This window comes from Ranitomeya imitator, chromosome 2 (assembly GCF_032444005.1).
Source record: "Ranitomeya imitator isolate aRanImi1 chromosome 2, aRanImi1.pri, whole genome shotgun sequence".
Lineage (NCBI taxonomy): Eukaryota > Metazoa > Chordata > Amphibia > Anura > Dendrobatidae > Ranitomeya > Ranitomeya imitator.
In genome coordinates, this window is record NC_091283.1 from 49,932,667 (window position 1) to 49,951,321 (window position 18,655).

An 18,655-nucleotide genomic window follows, 5' to 3' on the forward strand; every position below is an offset into this window, starting at 1 on the left:
TATTTCAATAGTTTCCTTACACACCCAGTTGCGGTGTTGTGCCAGCAGTGGTCTAATCGGACTTCAATCCTAGTTGGGGTTGTGTTCGCTGACTTATTGCTCGCGCTCTATGTGCGGTACCGCGGTCCTGTGATGCAACAGGATCGCTTCCTTCACGCAGGGTGAAGTTAACCCTTGTATGTATACTTATAGTACCGCCATATAGTCTGTCTTACTTAGCAGCAGGTACTTTCCTGCATGGTGGATCCCGGGTTGCGAACGCACCAATTCCATTTAATAAAATATATATTTGGTGCGTTCCGCCAACCCTAACACCAAGTTTGGTGTCCATCTGCTGGATTGGGTGTAGTGAAAGACCTGTCGGTCCCCATTCTACTATTTCTAGTGTGGTGAAATTGATGCCACTTTTCTAGTGGAAGGCCCTCATTTCTTTAAATGTGACCACTCATGGTTGGCTGTCTATCAGCTGCATTGCGTGTAGAGAAAGACCTGTTGGTCCCTATGTGACTATTTCTAATGTTGTGAAATTTATGCCACTACTGTGGGTTAAGTGTTAGGCATCAGGATTTTCCCACTGTGCGGGATAGATCCTAAGGCTACTTTCACACTAGCGTCGGACTCGGCCCATCGCAGTGCGTCGGACCGACGTCCCGACGCTAGCAGTGAATGCGCCGCATAACGGGGGCAGCAGATGCATTTTTCCAGCGCATCCGCTACCCCATTGTGAGGTGCGGGGAGGTGGGGGCGGAGTTCCGGCCGCGCATGCGCGGTCGAAAATGGCGGACCGTTGGCAGCAAAAAGCGTTACATGTAACGTTTTTTGCTCCCGGCGGTCCGCCACAACACGGCGCAACCGTCGCATGACGGTTGCGACGTGTGTCAATGCGTCGCTAATGTTAGTCTATGGGGCAAAAACGCATCCTGCAGACAACTTTGCAGGATGCGTTTTTTCCCATAAATGACGCATTGCGACGTATTGAAAAAACGCTAGTGTGAAAGTAGCTTAAGCCGTGTCTGATACTCTGGTCCCCTATTCTGCTCAGATTGCTGCTTAGCACAGACGTCGGTCCCAGTGTCTTCCTGAGGCATGCGGTTGGTTACTGCTAGCTCTCCAGCCAAGTCATGAATAACCAGTGATGTACAGATGTCCACAGATCACCTTACTGAGCACGTCCGTGATGTGGCGTCTACTTATTGGTGGTTGGTAGGGTTGAGCGAAACGGGTCGAAATTTTTCAAAAGTCGCCGACTTTTGGCAAGGTCGGGTTTCATGAAACCCGACCCGACCCCAGTGTGGGGTCGGCCATGAAGTCGGCGATCTTTTGAATCTAGAATCGGAATTCCGATACCAATTCCCGATATGTTTAAGATATCGGGAATTGGTATCGGAATTCAGATTTAAGTGTAAAATACATAGTAACATAGTAACATAGTTAGTAAGGCCGAAAAAAGACATTTGTCCATCCAGTTCAGCCTATATTCCATCATAATAAATCCCCAGATCTACGTCCTTCTACAGAACCTAATAATTATATGATACAATATTGTTCTGCTCCAGGAAGACATCCAGGCCTCTCTTGAACCCCTCGACTGAGTTCGCCATCACCACCTCCTCAGGCAAGCAATTCCAGATTCTCACTGCCCTAACAGTAAAGAATCCTCTTCTATGTTGGTGGAAAAACCTTCTCTCCTCCAGACGCAAAGAATGCCCCCTTGTGCCCGTCACCTTCCTTGGTATAAACAGATCCTCAGCGAGATATTTGTATTGTCCCCTTATATACTTATACATGGTTATTAGATCGCCCCTCAGTCGTCTTTTTTCTAGACTAAATAATCCTAATTTCGCTAATCTATCTGGGTATTGTAGTTCTCCCATCCCATAAAGAATTAAAAAAAAAAATCTCGCAATACTTACCCTCTGACGTGCCCTGGTACTAACCGGGAACCTTCCTTCCTTAGAATCAGCTTTCCAGGACCCTGCGGTGACGTCGCGGCTTGTGATTGGCCGCGCGGCAGCCCATGTGACCGCTCGCGCGGCCAATCACAAGCCGCGACGTCACCAGCGACGTCACCGAAGGTCCTGGAAGGGCTGATTCTTAGGAAGGAAGGCTACCGGAAAGAAGCAGGGCGCGTCCGAAGGTGAGTATATTCCTATTAGGTATATACTCACCCTCGGACGCGCCCTGCTTCTTTCCGGCAGCCTTCCTTCCTAAGAATCAGCCCTTCCAGGACCTTCGGTGACGTCGCGGCTTGTGATTGGCCGCGCGAGCGGTCACATGGGCGGTCGCGCGGCCAATCACAAGCCGCGACGTCACGGCGACGTCACCGCAAGGTCCTGCAAGGCTGATTCTAAAGAAGGAAGGTTCCCGGTTAGTACCAGGGCGCGTCAGAGGGTAAGTATTGCGATATTTTTTATTTTAATTCTTTATTTTACACTAAAATATGGATCGCAGGGCCTGAAGGAGAGTTTCCGCTCCTTCAGACCCTGGGAACCATGGAAACCAATGCACTGCATTGGGTTTCGAGTTTCGTCCGACCCCGACTATTTTATAGGATCGGCCGATTTCACTCGACCCGACTTTTTCAAAAGTCGGGTTTCGTGAAACCCGACCCGATCCTATAAAAGTAAAGGTCGCTCAACCCTAGTGGTTGGACGTCACCTGTTTTGGTGATTTGCAGCTCCAGATTGGCCTCCGTGCGATGTCACGGCTGACTGGGTGTGAGTGTTTGGGGTGGAACCAAGTGTATAAAAGGCTCTCAGATACGCACGTCAGTGTGCTAGTATCATTTATATTGTGGTGTGTGAGTGTGGATACTCTACCTACCAGTATGTCTGCAGGTTGTGTCAGTCTGTCTGAGCTCTGGGACTGTACACGTTGGCAGGCAGTTAGCGTCAGTGGGGTCAATTAGTCCCTTGACTTAGCATCAGTTTTAGCACAGGTCAGTTACAGAGCAAGCTCAACCCTTAGCCTAGAGGGTATTATACCTAGTGTCATAGTAGTTTCTCGTGCCTTTTCCCTGTGACGTTTACCGGGCATTGCACTTTGTATTCTTTAAGTTCAGTACCGCTCTGTGATGTAACGGAGCTTGATAATCAGTGTTTCGTTCATACTGTGTAAAGGTACCTTCACACATAACGATATTGTTAATGATATCGTTGCTTTTTGTGACGTAGCAACGATATCGTTAATGAAATCGTTATGTGTGACAGCGACCAACGATCAGGCCCCTGCTGGGCCATCGTTGGTCGCTGAATAAAGTCCAGAACTTTATTTCGTCGCTGGACTCCCTGGAGACATCGCTGGATCAGCGTGTGTGACACCGATCCAGCGATGTCTTCACTGGTAACCAGGGTAAACATCGGGTAACTAAGCGCAGGGCTGCGCTTAGTAACCCGATGTTTACCCTGGTTACCATCCTAAAAGTAAAAAAAAACAAACACTACATACTTACCTACAGCCGTCTGTCCTCCAGCGCTGTGCTCTGCTCTCCTCCTGTACTGTCTGTGAGCGTCGGTCAGCCGGAAAGCAGAGCGGTGACGTCACCGCTCTGCTTTCCGGCCACTGTGCTCACAGACAGTACAGGAGGAGTGCAGAGCACAGCGCTGGAGGACAGACGGCTGTAGGTAAGTATGTAGTGTTTGTTTTTTTTTACTTTTAGGATGGTAACCAGGGTAAACATCGGGTTACTAAGCGCGGCCCTGCGCTTAGTTACCCGATGTTTACCCTGGTTACCGGCATCGTTGGTCGCTGGAGAGCGGTCTGTGTGACAGCTCTCCAGCGACCAAACAGCGACGCTGCAGCGATCCGGATCGTTGTCGGTATCGCTGCAGCGTCGCTTAATGTGAAGGGGCCTTTACATTAGCACAGTGTGTTCAGACAATTGCTCGCTGTTGCTTTTGTCAATATACACTCTAGCAGCCGAGACATCTCTGCCTGGTGGACCCCGGGTTGCGATTGCACTTTATTGTTTATTTTATATTTAGTGCAATCCGCCAACCTAGCAGTAAGGTCCTCAATTCTGGGAACACTTCTTGTTGAGTGTCCTTCTGCTGGTTTAGGTGTAGTGAAAGACCTATCAATAAATATTCTACTATTTTTAGCGTAATGAAATTGATGCAACTTCTGTGGGATAAGGCCCTCAATTCTTTAAATGGGAACACTCCTTGTTGAGTGTCCATCTGCTGGATCTGCTTGAGTGAAAGACCTGTCGGTCCCTATTATACTATTTCTACTGTGGTGAAATTGATGCCACTTCTCTGGTGTAAGGCCCTCATTTCTTTAAATGTGAACACTACTTGTTGAGTGTCCATCTGCTGGATTGGGTGTTGTGAAAGACCTGTTGGTCCCTATTCTACTATTTCTACTGTGGTGAAATTGATGCCACTTTGGTGTTGTCTGCCAATAATTTTTGTAAATGTGAACACTCCTGGTTTGGTCTCCTTCATGCGTGTTGCTGGTAGCAGTAGGCCTCTAAGTACGTCAGGTGTCCACATCCTTGAACTCAATTGCCAGTGTTACTATCCTTAAATTTTTCTGAAAATGGTAGACTAGAAAACTGATATTTGAGCCGCCTCAGTGTGGCTCTGCATGAAAGCAGGTAGAGGTGTTGCATGTGGTATCAGGGCTCCCAGCAAAGGAGGCCTACACCGATCCCTCAACCACCTCATCTTACTGTGACCTCATGCCTGGCTGATTGCTGCAGTTCCATGCTGCAATTTGTACTGTGGGTGAATTGAGGCCACTTTCCTGGTGTCTGTCCCTGATTTGATGTGTTTTGGCAGCATTGGGGGCCGTTCTCAGGTGTTGTCCATGTGCTTGGTTTTGCCTCCCATTGAAGTGAATGGCGTTCGGCAATGTTCGCCAAATAAGTGCTCATTCGGCGAACATGACCCGAACTGAATATTGAGATATTGCTCATCTCTAGTAAGGATATTGTTGTTGTTCAATACTCTCATCTAAGGTTGAGCGAAATGGGTCGGCCAGATTCAGAAGTCGCCGACTTTTGGCAAAGTTGGGTTTCGTGAAACCCGACCCGACCCCTGTGTGGGGTCGGCCATGAGGTCGGCGATCTTCTGAATCTGGAATCGGAATTCCGATACCGAGTTCCGATATGTTTAAGATATCGGGAATCGGTATCGGAATTCATATTTAACCCCTTCATGACCCAGCCTATTTTGACCTTAAAGACCTTGCCGTTTTTTGCAATTCTGACCAGTGTCCCTTTATGAGGTAATAACTCAGGTACGCTTCAACAGATCCTAGCGGTTCTGAGATTGTTTTTTCGTGACATATTGGGCTTCATGTTAGTGGTAAATTTAGGTCAATAAATTATGCGTTTATTTGTGATAAAAACGGAAATTTGGCGAAAATTTTGAAAATTTCGCAATTTTCACATTTTGAATTTTTATTCTGATAAACTAGAGAGATATGTGACACAAAATAGTTAATAAATAACATTTCCCACATGTTTACTTTACATCAGCACAATTTTGGAAACAAAATTTTTTTTTGTTAGGAAGTTATAAGGCTTAAAATTTGACCAGCGATTTCTCATTTTTACAACGAAATTTACAAAACCATTTTTTTTAGGGACCACCTCACATTTGAAGTCAGTTTGAGGGGTCTATATGGCTGAAAATACCCAAAAGTGACACCATTCTAAAAACTGCACCCCTCAAGGTACTCAAAACCACATTCAAGAAGTTTATTAACCCTTTAGGTGCTTCACAGCAGCAGAAGCAACATGGAAGGAAAAAATGAACATTTAACTTTTTAGTCACAAAAATTCTTTTAGCAACAATTTTTTTTATTTTCCCAATGGTAAAAGGAGAAACTGAACCACGAAAGTTGTTGTCCAATTTGTCCTGAGTACGCTGATACCTCATATGTGGGGGTAAACCACTGTTTGGGCACACGGCAGGGCTTGGAAGGGAAGGAGCGCCATTTGACTTTTTGAATCAAAAATTGGCTCCACTCTTTAGCGGACACCATGTCACGTCTGGAGAGCCCCCGTGTGCCTAAAAATTGGAGCTCCCCCACAAGTGACCCCATTTTGGAAACAAGACGCCCCAAGGAACTTATCTAGATGCATAGTGAGCACTTTGAACCCCCAGGTGCTTCACAAATTGATCCGTAAAAATGAAAAAGTACTTTTTTTCACAAAAAAATTCTTTTAGCCTCAATTTTTTCATTTTCTCATGGGCAGCAGGATAAAATGGATCCTAAAATGTGTTGGGCAATTTCTCCTGAGTACACCAATACCTCACATGTGGGGGTAAACCACTGTTTGGGCACATGGTAAGGCTCGGAAGGGAAGGAGCGCCATTTGACTTTTTGAATGAAAAATTATTTCCATCGATAGCGGACACCATGTCGCGTTTGGATAGCTCCTGTGTGCCTAAACATTGGCGCTCCCCCACAAGTGACCCCATTTTGGAAACTAGACCCCCCAAGGAACTTATTTAGATGCCTAGTGAGCACTTTAAACCCTCAGGTGCTTCACAAATTGATCTGTAAAAATGAAAAAGTACTTTTTTTTCACAAAAAAATTCTTTTCGCCTCAATTTTTTCATTTTCACATGGGCAGTAGGATAAAATGGATCATAAAATTTGTTGGGCAATTTCTCCCGAGTACGCCGATACCTCATATGTGGGGGTAAACCACTGTTTGGGCACTCGGCAGGGCTCGGAAGGGAAGGCGCGCCATTTGACTTTTTGAATGGAAAATTAGGTCCAATTGTTAGCGGACACCATGTCGCGTTTGGAGAGCCCCTGTGTGCCTAAACATTGGAGCTCCCCCACAAGTGACCCCATTTTGGAAACTAGACCCCCCAAGGAACTTATCTAAATGCATATTGAGCACTTTAAACCCCCAGATGCTTCACAGAAGTTTATAATGCAGAGCCATGAAAATAAAAAATAATTTTTCTTTCCTCAAAAATGATTTTTTAGCCTGGAATTTCCTATTTTGCCAAGGATAATAGGAGAAATTGGACCCCAAATATTGTTGTCCAGTTTGTCCTGAGTAGGCTGATACCCCATATCTGGGGGTAAACCACTGTTTGGGCGCACGGCAGGGCTCGGAAGGGATGGCACGCCATTTGGCTTTTTAAATGGAAAATTAGCTCCAATCATTAGCGGACACCATGTCACATTTGGAGAGCCCCTGTGTGCCTAAACATTGGAGATCCCCCAGAAATGACCCCATTTTGGAAACTAGACCCCCAAAGGAACTAATCTAGATGTGTGGTGAGGACTTTGAACCCCCAAGTGCTTCACAGAAGTTTATAACGCAGAGCCATGAAAAAAAAAAAAAAAAAATATTTTCTCAAAAATGATCTTTTAGCCTGCAATTTTTTATTTTCCCAAGGGTAACAGGAGAAATTTGACCCCAAAAGTTGTTGTCCAGTTTCTCCTGAGTACGCTGATTCCCCATATGTGGGGGTAAATCAGTGTTTGGGCACATGCCGGGGCTCGGAAGTGAAGTAGTGACGTTTTGAAATGCAGACTTTGATGGAATGCTCTGCGGGCGTCACGTTGCGTTTGCAGAGCCTCTGATGTGCCTAAACAGTAGAAACCCCCCACAAGTGACCCCATTTTGGAAACTAGACCCCGAAAGGAACTTATCTAGATGTGTGGTGAGCACTTTGAACCCCCAAGTGCTTCACAGAAGTTTATAATGCAGAGCCGTGAAAATAATAAATACGTTTTCTTTCCTCATAAATAATTATTTAGCCCAGAATTTTTAATTTTCCCAAGGGTTACAGGAGAAATTGGACCCCAAAAGTTGTTGTCCAGTTTCTCCTGAGTACGCTGATACCCCATGTGTGGGGGTAAACCACTGTTTGGGCACACGTCGGGGCTCAGAAGGGAAGTAGTGACGTTTTGAAATGCAGACTTTGATGGAATGCTCTGTGGGCGTCACGTTGCGTTTGCAGAGCCCCTGATGTGGCTTAACAGTAGAAACCCCCCACAAGTGACCCCATTTTGGAAACTAGACCCCGAAAGGAACTTATCTAGATGTGTGGTGAGCACTTTGAACCCCCAAGTGCTTCATAGAAGTTTATAATGCAGAGCCGTGAAAATAATAAATACGTTTTCTTTCCTCAAAAATAATTATTTAGCCCAGAATTTTTTATTTTCCCAAGGGTTACAGGAGAAATTGGACCCCAAAAGTTGTTGTCCAGTTTCTCCTGAGTACGCTGATACCCCATGTGTGGGGGTAAACCACTGTTTGGGCACACGTCGGGGCTCAGAAGGGAAGTAGTGACTTTTGAAATGCAGACTTTGATGGAATGGTCTGCGGGCGTCACATTGCGTTTGCAGAGCCCCTGGTGTGCCTAAACAGTAGAAACCCCCCACAAGTGACCCCATTTTAGAAACTAGACCCCCCAAGGAACTTATCTAGATATGTGGTGAGCACTTTGAGCCCCCAAGTGCTTCACAGACGTTTACAACGCAGAGCCGTGAAAATAAAAAATCATTTTTCTTTCCTCAAAAATTTTGTTTTAGCAAGCATTTTTTTAGATTCACAAGGGTAACAGGAGAAATTGGACCCCAGTAATTGTTGCGCAGTTTATCCTGAGTATGCTGGTATCCCATATGTGGGGGTAAACCACTGTTTGGGCACACGTCAGGGCTCGGAAGTGAGGGAGCACCATTTGACTTTTTGAATACGAGATTGGCTGGAATCAATGGTGGTGCCATGTTGCGTTTGGAGACCCCTGATGTGCCTAAACAGTGGTAACCCCTCAATTCTACCTCCAACACTAACCCCCCCACACCCCTAACCCTAATCCCAACTGTAGCCATAACACTAATCACAACCCTAATCACAACCCTAATTCCAACCCTAACCCTAAGGCTATGTGCCCACGTTGCGGATTCGTGTGAGATATTTCCGCACCATTTTTAAAAAATCCACGGGTAAAAGGCACTGCGTTTTACCTGCGGATTTTCCGCGGATTTCCAGTGTTTTTTGTGCGGATTTCACCTGCGGATTCCTATTGAGGAACAGGTGTAAAACGCCGCGGAATCCGCACAAAGAATTGACATGCTGCGGAAAATACAACGCAGCGTTTCCGCGCGGTATTTTCCGCACCATGGGCACAGCGGATTTGGTTTTTCATATGTTTACATGGTACTGTACACCTGATGGAACACTGCTGCGAATCCGCAGCGGCCAATCCGCAGCCAAATCCGCACCGTGTGCACATGGCCTAATTCTAAAGGTATGTGCACATGCTGCGGAAAAGCAGCAGTTTCCCATGAGTTTACAGTAATCGCTGCACACATGCTGCGGAAAAACTGCACGGAAACGCAGCGGTTTACATTCCGCAGCATGTCACTTCTTTGTGCGGATTCCGCAGCGGTTTTACAACTGCTCCAATAGAAAATCGCAATTGTAAAACCGCAGTGAAATGTGCAGAAAAAACGCGGTAAATCCGCCATAAATCCGCAGCGGTTTAGCACTGCGGATTTATCAAATCCGCAGCGGAAATATCCGCAGAGGACCAGAATACGTGTGCACATACCGAAACCCTAACCCTAGCCCTAACCCTAGGCCTACCCCTAACCCTAACCCTACCCCTAACCCTACCCCTAACCCTACCCCTAACCCTAACCCTACCCCTAACCCTAATCCTACCCCTACCCCTAACCCTACCCCTAACCCTAACCCTACCCCTAACCCTAACCCTATTCTAACATTAGTGGAAAAAAAAAATTCTTTTTTTTATTGTCCCTACCTATGGGGGTGACAAAGGGGGGGTCATTTATTATTTTTTTTATTTTGATCACTGAGATATAATCTATCTCAGTGATCAAAATGCACTTTGGAACGAATCTGCCGGCCGGCAGATTCGGCGGGCGTACTGCGCATGCGCCCGCCATTTTGGAAGATGGCGGCGCCCTAGGAGAAGACGGACGGGACCCCGGCAGGATCGGTAAGTATGATGGGGTGGGGGGGGACCACGGGGGGGGATTGGAGCACGGGGGGGGGGAATCGGAGCGCGGCAGGCGTGGAACGGAGCACGGGGGGGCTGGAACGGAGCACGGGGGGGGTGGAACGGAGCACGGGGGGGTGGATCGGAGTGCAGGGGGGGTGATTGGAGCACGGGGGGGTGATTGGAGCACGGGGGGAGCGGACAAGAGCACGGGGGGAGCGGAGCACTGGATGGAGGGGAGCCGGAGCAGTGTACCGGCCAGATCGGGGGGCTGGGGGGGTGATCGGTGGGGTGGGGGCACACTAGTATTTCCAGCCATGGCCGATGATATTGCAGCATCGGCCATGGCTGGATTGTAATATTTCACCCGTTATAATAGGTGAAATATTACAAATCGCTCTGATTAGCAGTTTCACTTTCAACTGCCAATCAGAGCGATCGTAGCCACGAGGGGGTGAAGCCACCCCCCCTGGGCTAAACTACCACTCCCCCTGTCCCTGCAGATCGGGTGAAATGGGAGTTAACCCTTTCACCCGGCCTGCAGGGACGCGATCTTTCCATGACGCCACATAGGCGTCATGGGTCGGATTGGCACCGACTTTCATGATGCCTACGTGGCGTCATGGGTCGGGAAGGGGTTAAGTGTAAAATAAAGAATAAAAATTAAAAATTATCGATATCCTCACCCTCGGACGCGCCCTGGTTCTCACCGGCAGCCTTCCTTCCTACGAATGAGCGCCTTCGATGACGTTGCGGCTTGTGATTGGTCGCGTGAGCGGTCACATGGGCGGTAACGCGACCAATCACAAGCGGCGACGTCACAGCCATATGGCCCTTCACAGCCATATGGAAACTTATGTAAGCCCTCACTTCACCAGGGCTGAATTAATAATGGTGGAGTCCAATTTGAGTTATTGAGGGAGGACCTCTCTTCCATGAAAAATGGAAGCAGAAAGGCAAATGTGGTGGTAGGGGATTGGGTAGCAGTTGAGCCAAGTAACATCTGTGTCTTGTTTTAAATGATAACCTCAATTATTTTAATGATTTTTGAAATGATAAAAGTAATTTATTTGTTCATATGATCAATCCTATTACAAAATTTGTAAAAATTGTTTTTAAAAATACACATGTCTTTTTCATTTTAGTTGCTCAACTCTTTCTCACAAATTTTACTTCATGTTCCGGGACCACACCAGAAAGCTTTTAATAATATTTTTACCATTAAGAAGTTTGTGATGGATAAAGTGAAAGAACATCAAGAGACCCTGGACCTTAACTGCCCCAGGGATTTCATAGACTGTTTTCTTATAAAGATGGAAGAGGCAAGTAAGATGGATATGGTGTAGTAAATATGTTCATATTTAATGGTGTTGCCATCATCATTTTCTGCTCCAAAGTGTTTTATTTTTCCTTTAAAGTGATACGGCTCATATCCGAAAACAGTGATACACCTCTCTACACTGTTATTCAAACCATTAAAATGCCTTTAAAGAGAACCGGTCACCCTTTTGAACTTTTTTGTTCTTAATATAGGAATACAGATTATATACAGCTGACCTTAGTCACACCTGTTTGCCTCCTGAGTGATGTCTTGTTCTTTAAAAATCATGTTTTGTAGATTTCATCTTCCAGGCTATGGAGTGTATGCTGCCCGGAAGATAAGACTGCATCCGGTCTTCATAAGATAAGACTGCCTCCGGGTTTCATAAGATAAGACTGCCTCGGGTCTTCATAAGATAAGACTGCCTCTGGTCTTCATAAGATAAGACTGTCTCCTGTTTTCATAAGATAAGACTGCCTCTGGTCTTCATAAGATGAGACTGCTTCCAGTTTTCATAAGGTAATGCTGCCTCCCGTCTTCATAATATAAGACTGCCTCCAGTCTTCATCAGATAAGACTGCCTCTGGTTTTCATAAGATCAGACTGCCTCCAGTCTTCATAAGATAAGACTGCCTCTGGTCTTTATAAGATAAGACTGCCTCTGGTCTTCATAAGATAAGGCTGCCTCTGGTCTTCATAAGATCAGACTGCCTCCCGTCTTCATAAGATAAGGCTGCCTCTGGTCTTCATAAGATCAGACTGCCTCCCGTCTTCATAAGATAAGGCTGCCTCTGGTCTTCATAAGATAAGGCTGCCTCTGGTCTTCATAAGATAAGACTGCCTCTGGTCTTCATAAGATCAGACTGCCTCCAGTCTTCATAAGACAAGACTGCCTCTGGTCTTCATAAGATAAGACTGCCTCTGGTCTTCATAAGATAAGACTGCCTCTGGTCTTCATAAGATAAGACTGCCTCTGGTCTTCATAAGATAAGGCTGCCTCCGGTCTTCATAAGATCAGACTGCCTCCCGTCTTCATAAGATAAGGCTGCTCTGGTCTTCAGAAGATAAGACTGCCTCCGGTCTTCATAAGATAAGACTGCCTCTGGTCTTCATAAGATAAGGCTGCTCTGGTCTTAATAGGATAAGACTGCCTCTGGTCATCATAAGCTAAGACTGCCTCTGGTCTTCATAAGATAAGGTTGCCTCTGGTCTTCATAAGATAAGACTGTCTCCTGTTTTCATAAGATAAGACTGCCTCTGGTCTTCATAAGATGAGACTGCTTCCAGTTTTCATAAGGTAATGCTGCCTCCCGTCTTCATAATATAAGACTGCCTCCAGTCTTCATCAGATAAGACTGCCTATGGTCTTCATAAGATCAGACTGCCTCCAGTCTTCATAAGATAAGGCTGCCTCTGGTTTTCATAAGATCAGACTGCCTCCAGTCTTCATAAGATAAGACTGCCTCTGGTCTTTATAAGATAAGACTGCCTCTGGTCTTCATAAGATAAGGCTGCCTCTGGTCTTCATAAGATCAGACTGCCTCCCGTCTTCATAAGATAAGGCTGCCTCTGGTCTTCATAAGATCAGACTGCCTCCCGTCTTCATAAGATAAGGCTGCCTCTGGTCTTCATAAGATAAGGCTGCCTCTGGTCTTCATAAGATAAGACTGCCTCTGGTCTTCATAAGATCAGACTGCCTCCAGTCTTCATAAGACAAGACTGCCTCTGGTCTTCATAAGATAAGACTGCCTCTGGTCTTCATAAGATAAGACTGCCTCTGGTCTTCATAAGATAAGACTGCCTCTGGTCTTCATAAGATAAGGCTGCCTCCGGTCTTCATAAGATCAGACTGCCTCCCGTCTTCATAAGATAAGGCTGCTCTGGTCTTCAGAAGATAAGACTGCCTCCGGTCTTCATAAGATAAGACTGCCTCTGGTCTTCATAAGATAAGGCTGCTCTGGTCTTAATAGGATAAGACTGCCTCTGGTCATCATAAGCTAAGACTGCCTCTGCTCTTCATAAGATAAGGTTGCCTCTGGTCTTCATAAGATAAGGTTGCCTCTGGTCTTCATAAGATAAGACTGCCTCTGGTCTTCAGAAGATAAGACTGCCTCCGGTCTTCATATGATAAGGTTGCCTCTGGTCTTCATAAGATAAGGCTGCTCTGGTCTTAATAGGATAAGACTGCCTCTGGTAATCATAAGATAAGACTGCCTCTGGTCTTCATAAGATAAGGCTGCCTCTGGTCTTCATAAGATAAGGCTGCCTCTGGTCTTCATAAGATAAGGCTGCCTCCGGTCTTCATAAGATAAGACTGCCTCCGTTCTTCATAAGATAAGACTGCCTCTGGTCTTCATAAGATAAGACTGCCTCTGGTCTTCATAAGGTAAGGCTGCCTCTGGTCTTCATAAGATAAGACTGCCTCTGGTCTTCTTTATACAAGATTTATCCTACCCTTCTCTTTAGTGTCCTTTGACGTCAGTTGTGTGGGCCAGAAATACCGCACCTGCGCATTCTGCCTGCTGCTTCTCGTCTGCACTGTTCCGCCCTTCTGTGGGTAAAGACTTCATGTTTGATGTGGGCAGGCTCCGGTGCACAGTGAAGGTGAATTCCCCACAGTGCAGAGCAGAGATGTCAGCAGAATGTGCAAGGCGGGATTTCCGGCCACACATTTAATATCAAAGGGACACTGAAGAAGAGGGGATGAGAAATCTGGTATAATGAAGACCGGAGGCACTCTTATCTTATCGAGACTGGAAGCAGTTTTATCTTATCGGCATCATACACCCCATAGCCTGGAAGATCAAAGCTATAAAACATGATGTTACTGAACAAGCCATCATCCAGGAGGTATAAAGGTATTTCCTAATTTCAGCTGTATACAACCTGTGTACCTATATTCATAACTCAAGAAGGTTAAAGGGGTGTAAAATTCCCCTTAATGCCTTCTGTTCCTTATTCATTAACTTGAACAAACGTTATTGGGTGCCATTACTAGAGATGGTGAATTGAATTCATATCAAATGTTTAGAAATGAGCTGAACCCAGCAAATTAAACAATTTACAATTCAGTTCACTTGAATCATCATAAATGGCAATTGCAAAAGATTGCCCCAGCTAGAGGTGGATCACATGGAGAAATCCTTAGAATCATTTTCTTCAGTGGGTCCAAGGACATCTTGCCCGACACTGCCAACATTTCCCTATTAATTTTATTAAGTGATTGGAAAAACACAAAAGATTTTAATGCAGTGTAATCTTTAACATTTCCAGGACAAGAAAATCCCTAACACAGAGTTCCACTTCGAAAACTTATTTGCTACTGTGATGAACCTCTTTTTTGCTGGGACGGAAACAACAAGCATTACTCTAAGGATCGGTCTGAGGATTTTACTCAAGCATCCAGACGTTTTAGGTAGATATTGCCAGTGACATAACTAGGGCACAGGTCTCAGAGGTCAGATTTCAACAATCTTTATTGAAGGTTAGGGCTCTTCCACATGGCCATATTTTTGGACCGAGTACAATCTGACAAAATATCAGATCACGCTCGGACCACTCTTGTTCTATGCAGCTGATTTTTTTTTTCTGAGCCAGTCCCAGCATGCCTGAATTTGTTCCGATATTTGGATCGTATTCAGGCATGTAAGTCAATGAATACCGGAAAAACATTGAAATGCACTCGTATGATATCGGAGTGCTGCCCGATTCCCACTGATGTAGAGAATGGAGAAGATGGAGACATATTTTTTTTCTCCATCTTCTCATGTGAGAGAATCGGATCACTGCTGACACTCTGATCAAACTCTGATTAGAGTTTGATCAGAATGTGATTTCCATAATCGGACTGATTCTGTCAGATGAGAGACTCTACGATTTGTGACCCTAGTCTACATCTTAGCAATATGCCATCAGTTACTGAGATGGGAAAATCCCTTAATACCATAAGTCCAAGTCAAAATCTATTCTGGGGAGTGCAATATTTTGATCATATTCTTACTTTAACCATTATGATTTAGGACCTACATTGACAATAAACGTTATTCTCATTAGCTAAACTTCAAAAAGAAATTGACCTCGTTGTTGGCCAGAATCGCTGCCCATCTGTGGAGGACCGCAGTGAAATGCCTTATACAGATGCCGTTATTTATGAAATACAAAGATGTGGAGACATTGCGCCTTTGGGTGCTCCACATGCAACTGCTGAAACCACCATCTTTAGAGGATACACGATACCCAAGGTGAGAAACAAAAAATTGATTTAATAGCATGCAGGAGCTTTGCATCCGTAGCCCCTAGGTTACATCTCAGTTATTGGAAAATCATTGCAAATTGTGAGGCCAGGCAAGAGTTTGGACAGCAGTTATCTACGACCCCTGGCAAAAATTATGGAATCACCGACCTTGGAGGATGTTCATTCAGTTGTTTAATTTTGCAGAAAAAAAGCAGATCACAGACATGGCACAAAACTAAAGTCATTTCAAATGACAACTTTCTGGCTTTAATAAACACAAAAAGAAATCAAGAACAAAAAATGTTGTTGTCAGTAATGGTTACTTTTTTAGAACAAGCAGAGGGGAAAAATTATGGATGCACTCAATTATGTGGGAAAAAATTATGGAATCACCTTCTAAATTTCAATTCCCAAAACTAACACTTGCATCAAGTGATCACACCTTGGAGAGCTGTTGCACCAAGTGGACTGACATGAATCATGGCTCCAACACAAGAGATGTTTATTGAAACAAAGGAGAGGATTATCAAACTCTTAAAAGAGAGTAAATCATCACGCAATATTGCAAAAGATGTTGGTTGTTCACAGTCAGCTGTGTCTAAAATCTGGACCAAATACAAACAACATGGGAAGGTTGTTAAAGGCAAACATACTGGTAGACCAAGGAAGACATCAAAGCATCTAGACCGGAAACTTAAAGCAATATGTCTCCAAAACAGGAAATGCACAACAAAACAAACGAGGAACGAATGGGTGGAAACTGGAGTCAACGTCTGTGACCGAACTGTAAGAGACCGCCTAAAGGAAACGGGATTTACATTCAGAAAAGCTAAACGAAAGCCATCATGAACACCTAAACAGAAAAAAACAAGGTTACAATGGGCTAAGGAAAAGCAATCGGATGTGCATGACTGTGGATGATTGGATGAAAGTCATATTCAGTGATGAATCATGAATCTGTATTGGGCAAGGTGATGATGCTGGAACTTTTGTCTGGTGCTGCTCCAATGAGATTTATAAAGATGACTGCCTGAAGAGAACATGCAAATTTCCACAGTCATTGATGATTTGGGGCTGCATGTCAGGTAAAGGCACTGGGGAGATGGTTGACATTACATCTTCAATAAATGCACACGTTTATGTTGATATTTTGGACACTTTTCTTATCCCATCAATTGAAAGGATGTTTGGGGATAATGAAATAATTTTTCAAGATGATAATGCATCCTGCCATAGAGCAAAAACTTTGAAAACATTCCTTGAAAATAGACACATAAGGTCAATGCCATGGCCTGCAAATAGTCCGGATCTCTATCCAATTGAAAATCTTTGGTGGAAGTTAAAGAAAATGGTCCATGACAAGAATCCAACCTCACATCAACACTTTGTTGAGCGGGCACCATCCAAATATTAATGTAAAGGAGGGGATCACCATATGCATACCAAACAACAATAGCGATAAACAAGAGCAAGTGTATGCATAAAGATAGGGATCACCACAGAAAATTTAAGAATAACACAAATCTTTATTTAGAGAACAACATACACAAAGACATTTAACCCCTTAGTGACAGAGCCAATTTGGTACTTAATGACCGGGCCAATTTTTGCAATTCTGACCACTGTCACTTTATGAGGTTATAACTCTGGAACGCTTCAATGGATCCCGCTGATTCTGAGATTGTTTTTTCGTGACATATTGTACTTCATGATAGTGGTAACATTTCTTCGATATTACTTGGGATTATTTATGAAAAAAACGGAAATATGGCGAAAATTTTTAAAATTTTGCAATTTTCAAACTTTGTATTTTTATGCCCTTAAATCAGAGAGATATGGCACGAAAAATAGTTAATAAATAACATTTCCCACATGTCTACTTTACATCAGCACAATTTTGGAAACAATTTTTTTTTTTGTTAGGGAGTTATAAGGGTTAAAAGTTGACCAGCAATTTCTCATTTTTACAACACCATTTTTTTTTAGGGACCACATCACATTTGAAGTCATTTTGAGGGGACTATATAATAGAAAATAATGAAGTGTGACACCATTCTAAAAACTACACCCCTCAAGGTTCTCAAAACCACATTCAAGAAGTTTATTAACCCTTTACGTGCTTTACAGGAACTGAAACAATGTGGAAGGAAAAAATGAACATTTAACTTTTTTTTGCAAACATCTTAATTCAGAACCATTTTTTTTATTTTCACAAGTATAAAAACAGAAATGTAACCATAAATTTTGTTACGCAATTTCTCCTGAATACGCCAATACCCCATATGTGGGGGTAAACCACTTTTTGGGCGCACCACAGAACTTAGAATTGAATGAGCGCCGTTTGACTTTTTCAATGCAGAATTGGCTGGAATTGAGATCGGACACCATGTCACGTTTAGAGAGCCCCTGATGTGCCTAAACAGTGGAAACCCTCCACAAGTGACACCATTTTGGAAACTAGACCCCTTAAGGAACTTATCTAGATGTGTGGTGAGCACTGTGAACCCCCAAGTGCTTCACAGAAGTTTATAACGTAGAGCCATGAAAATAAAAAATCGCTTTTGTTTACACAAAAATGATATTTTCGCCCACAAATTCTTATTTTCACAAGGGTAACAGGAGAAATTAGACCACAAAATTGTTGTGCGATTTCTCCTGAATACATCGATACCCCACATGTGAGGGTAAACCACTGTTTGGGCACACCGCAGAGCTTGGAAGTGAAGGAGCGCCGTTTTACTTTATCAATGTAGAATTGGCTGGAATTGAGATTGGACGCCATGCCGCGTTTGGAGAGCCCCTGATGTGCCTAAACAGTAGAAACCCCCCACAAGTGACCCTATTTTGGAAACTAGACCCCTTAAGGAACTTATCTAGATGTGTGGTGAGCACTTTGAACCCCTATGTGCTTCACAGAAGTTTATAATGTAGAGCCGTGAAAAAAAAATCGAATTTTTTCTACAAAAATGATCTTTTTGCCCACAAATTTTTATTTTCACAAGGGTAACAGGAGAAATTAGACCACAAAAGTTGTTGTGCAATTTCTCCTGAGTACGCTGATACCCAATATGTGGGGGTAAACCACTGTTTGGGCGCACCGCAGAGCTTGGAAGAGAAGGAGCGCCGTTTTACTTTTTCAATGTAGAATTGGCTGGA

The 18,655-nt window shown here is 44.3% G+C and overlaps 1 protein-coding gene across 6 annotated transcripts in view; it reads left to right on the forward strand.

Annotated features, from left to right (window-relative positions):
- LOC138661782 (cytochrome P450 2A13-like) overlaps positions 1-18,655 on the forward strand; it is a 117,897-nt gene that overhangs the window by 92,494 nt on the left and 6,748 nt on the right. For all 6 annotated transcript variants that reach the window (XM_069746698.1, XM_069746699.1, XM_069746695.1 and 3 more), the window contains exons 6-8: positions 11,090-11,266; positions 14,539-14,680; positions 15,319-15,506. In XM_069746698.1, coding sequence (XP_069602799.1) covers positions 11,090-11,266; positions 14,539-14,680; positions 15,319-15,506 — 507 coding nt within the window. The remainder of the gene's footprint in view (positions 1-11,089; positions 11,267-14,538; positions 14,681-15,318; positions 15,507-18,655) is intronic.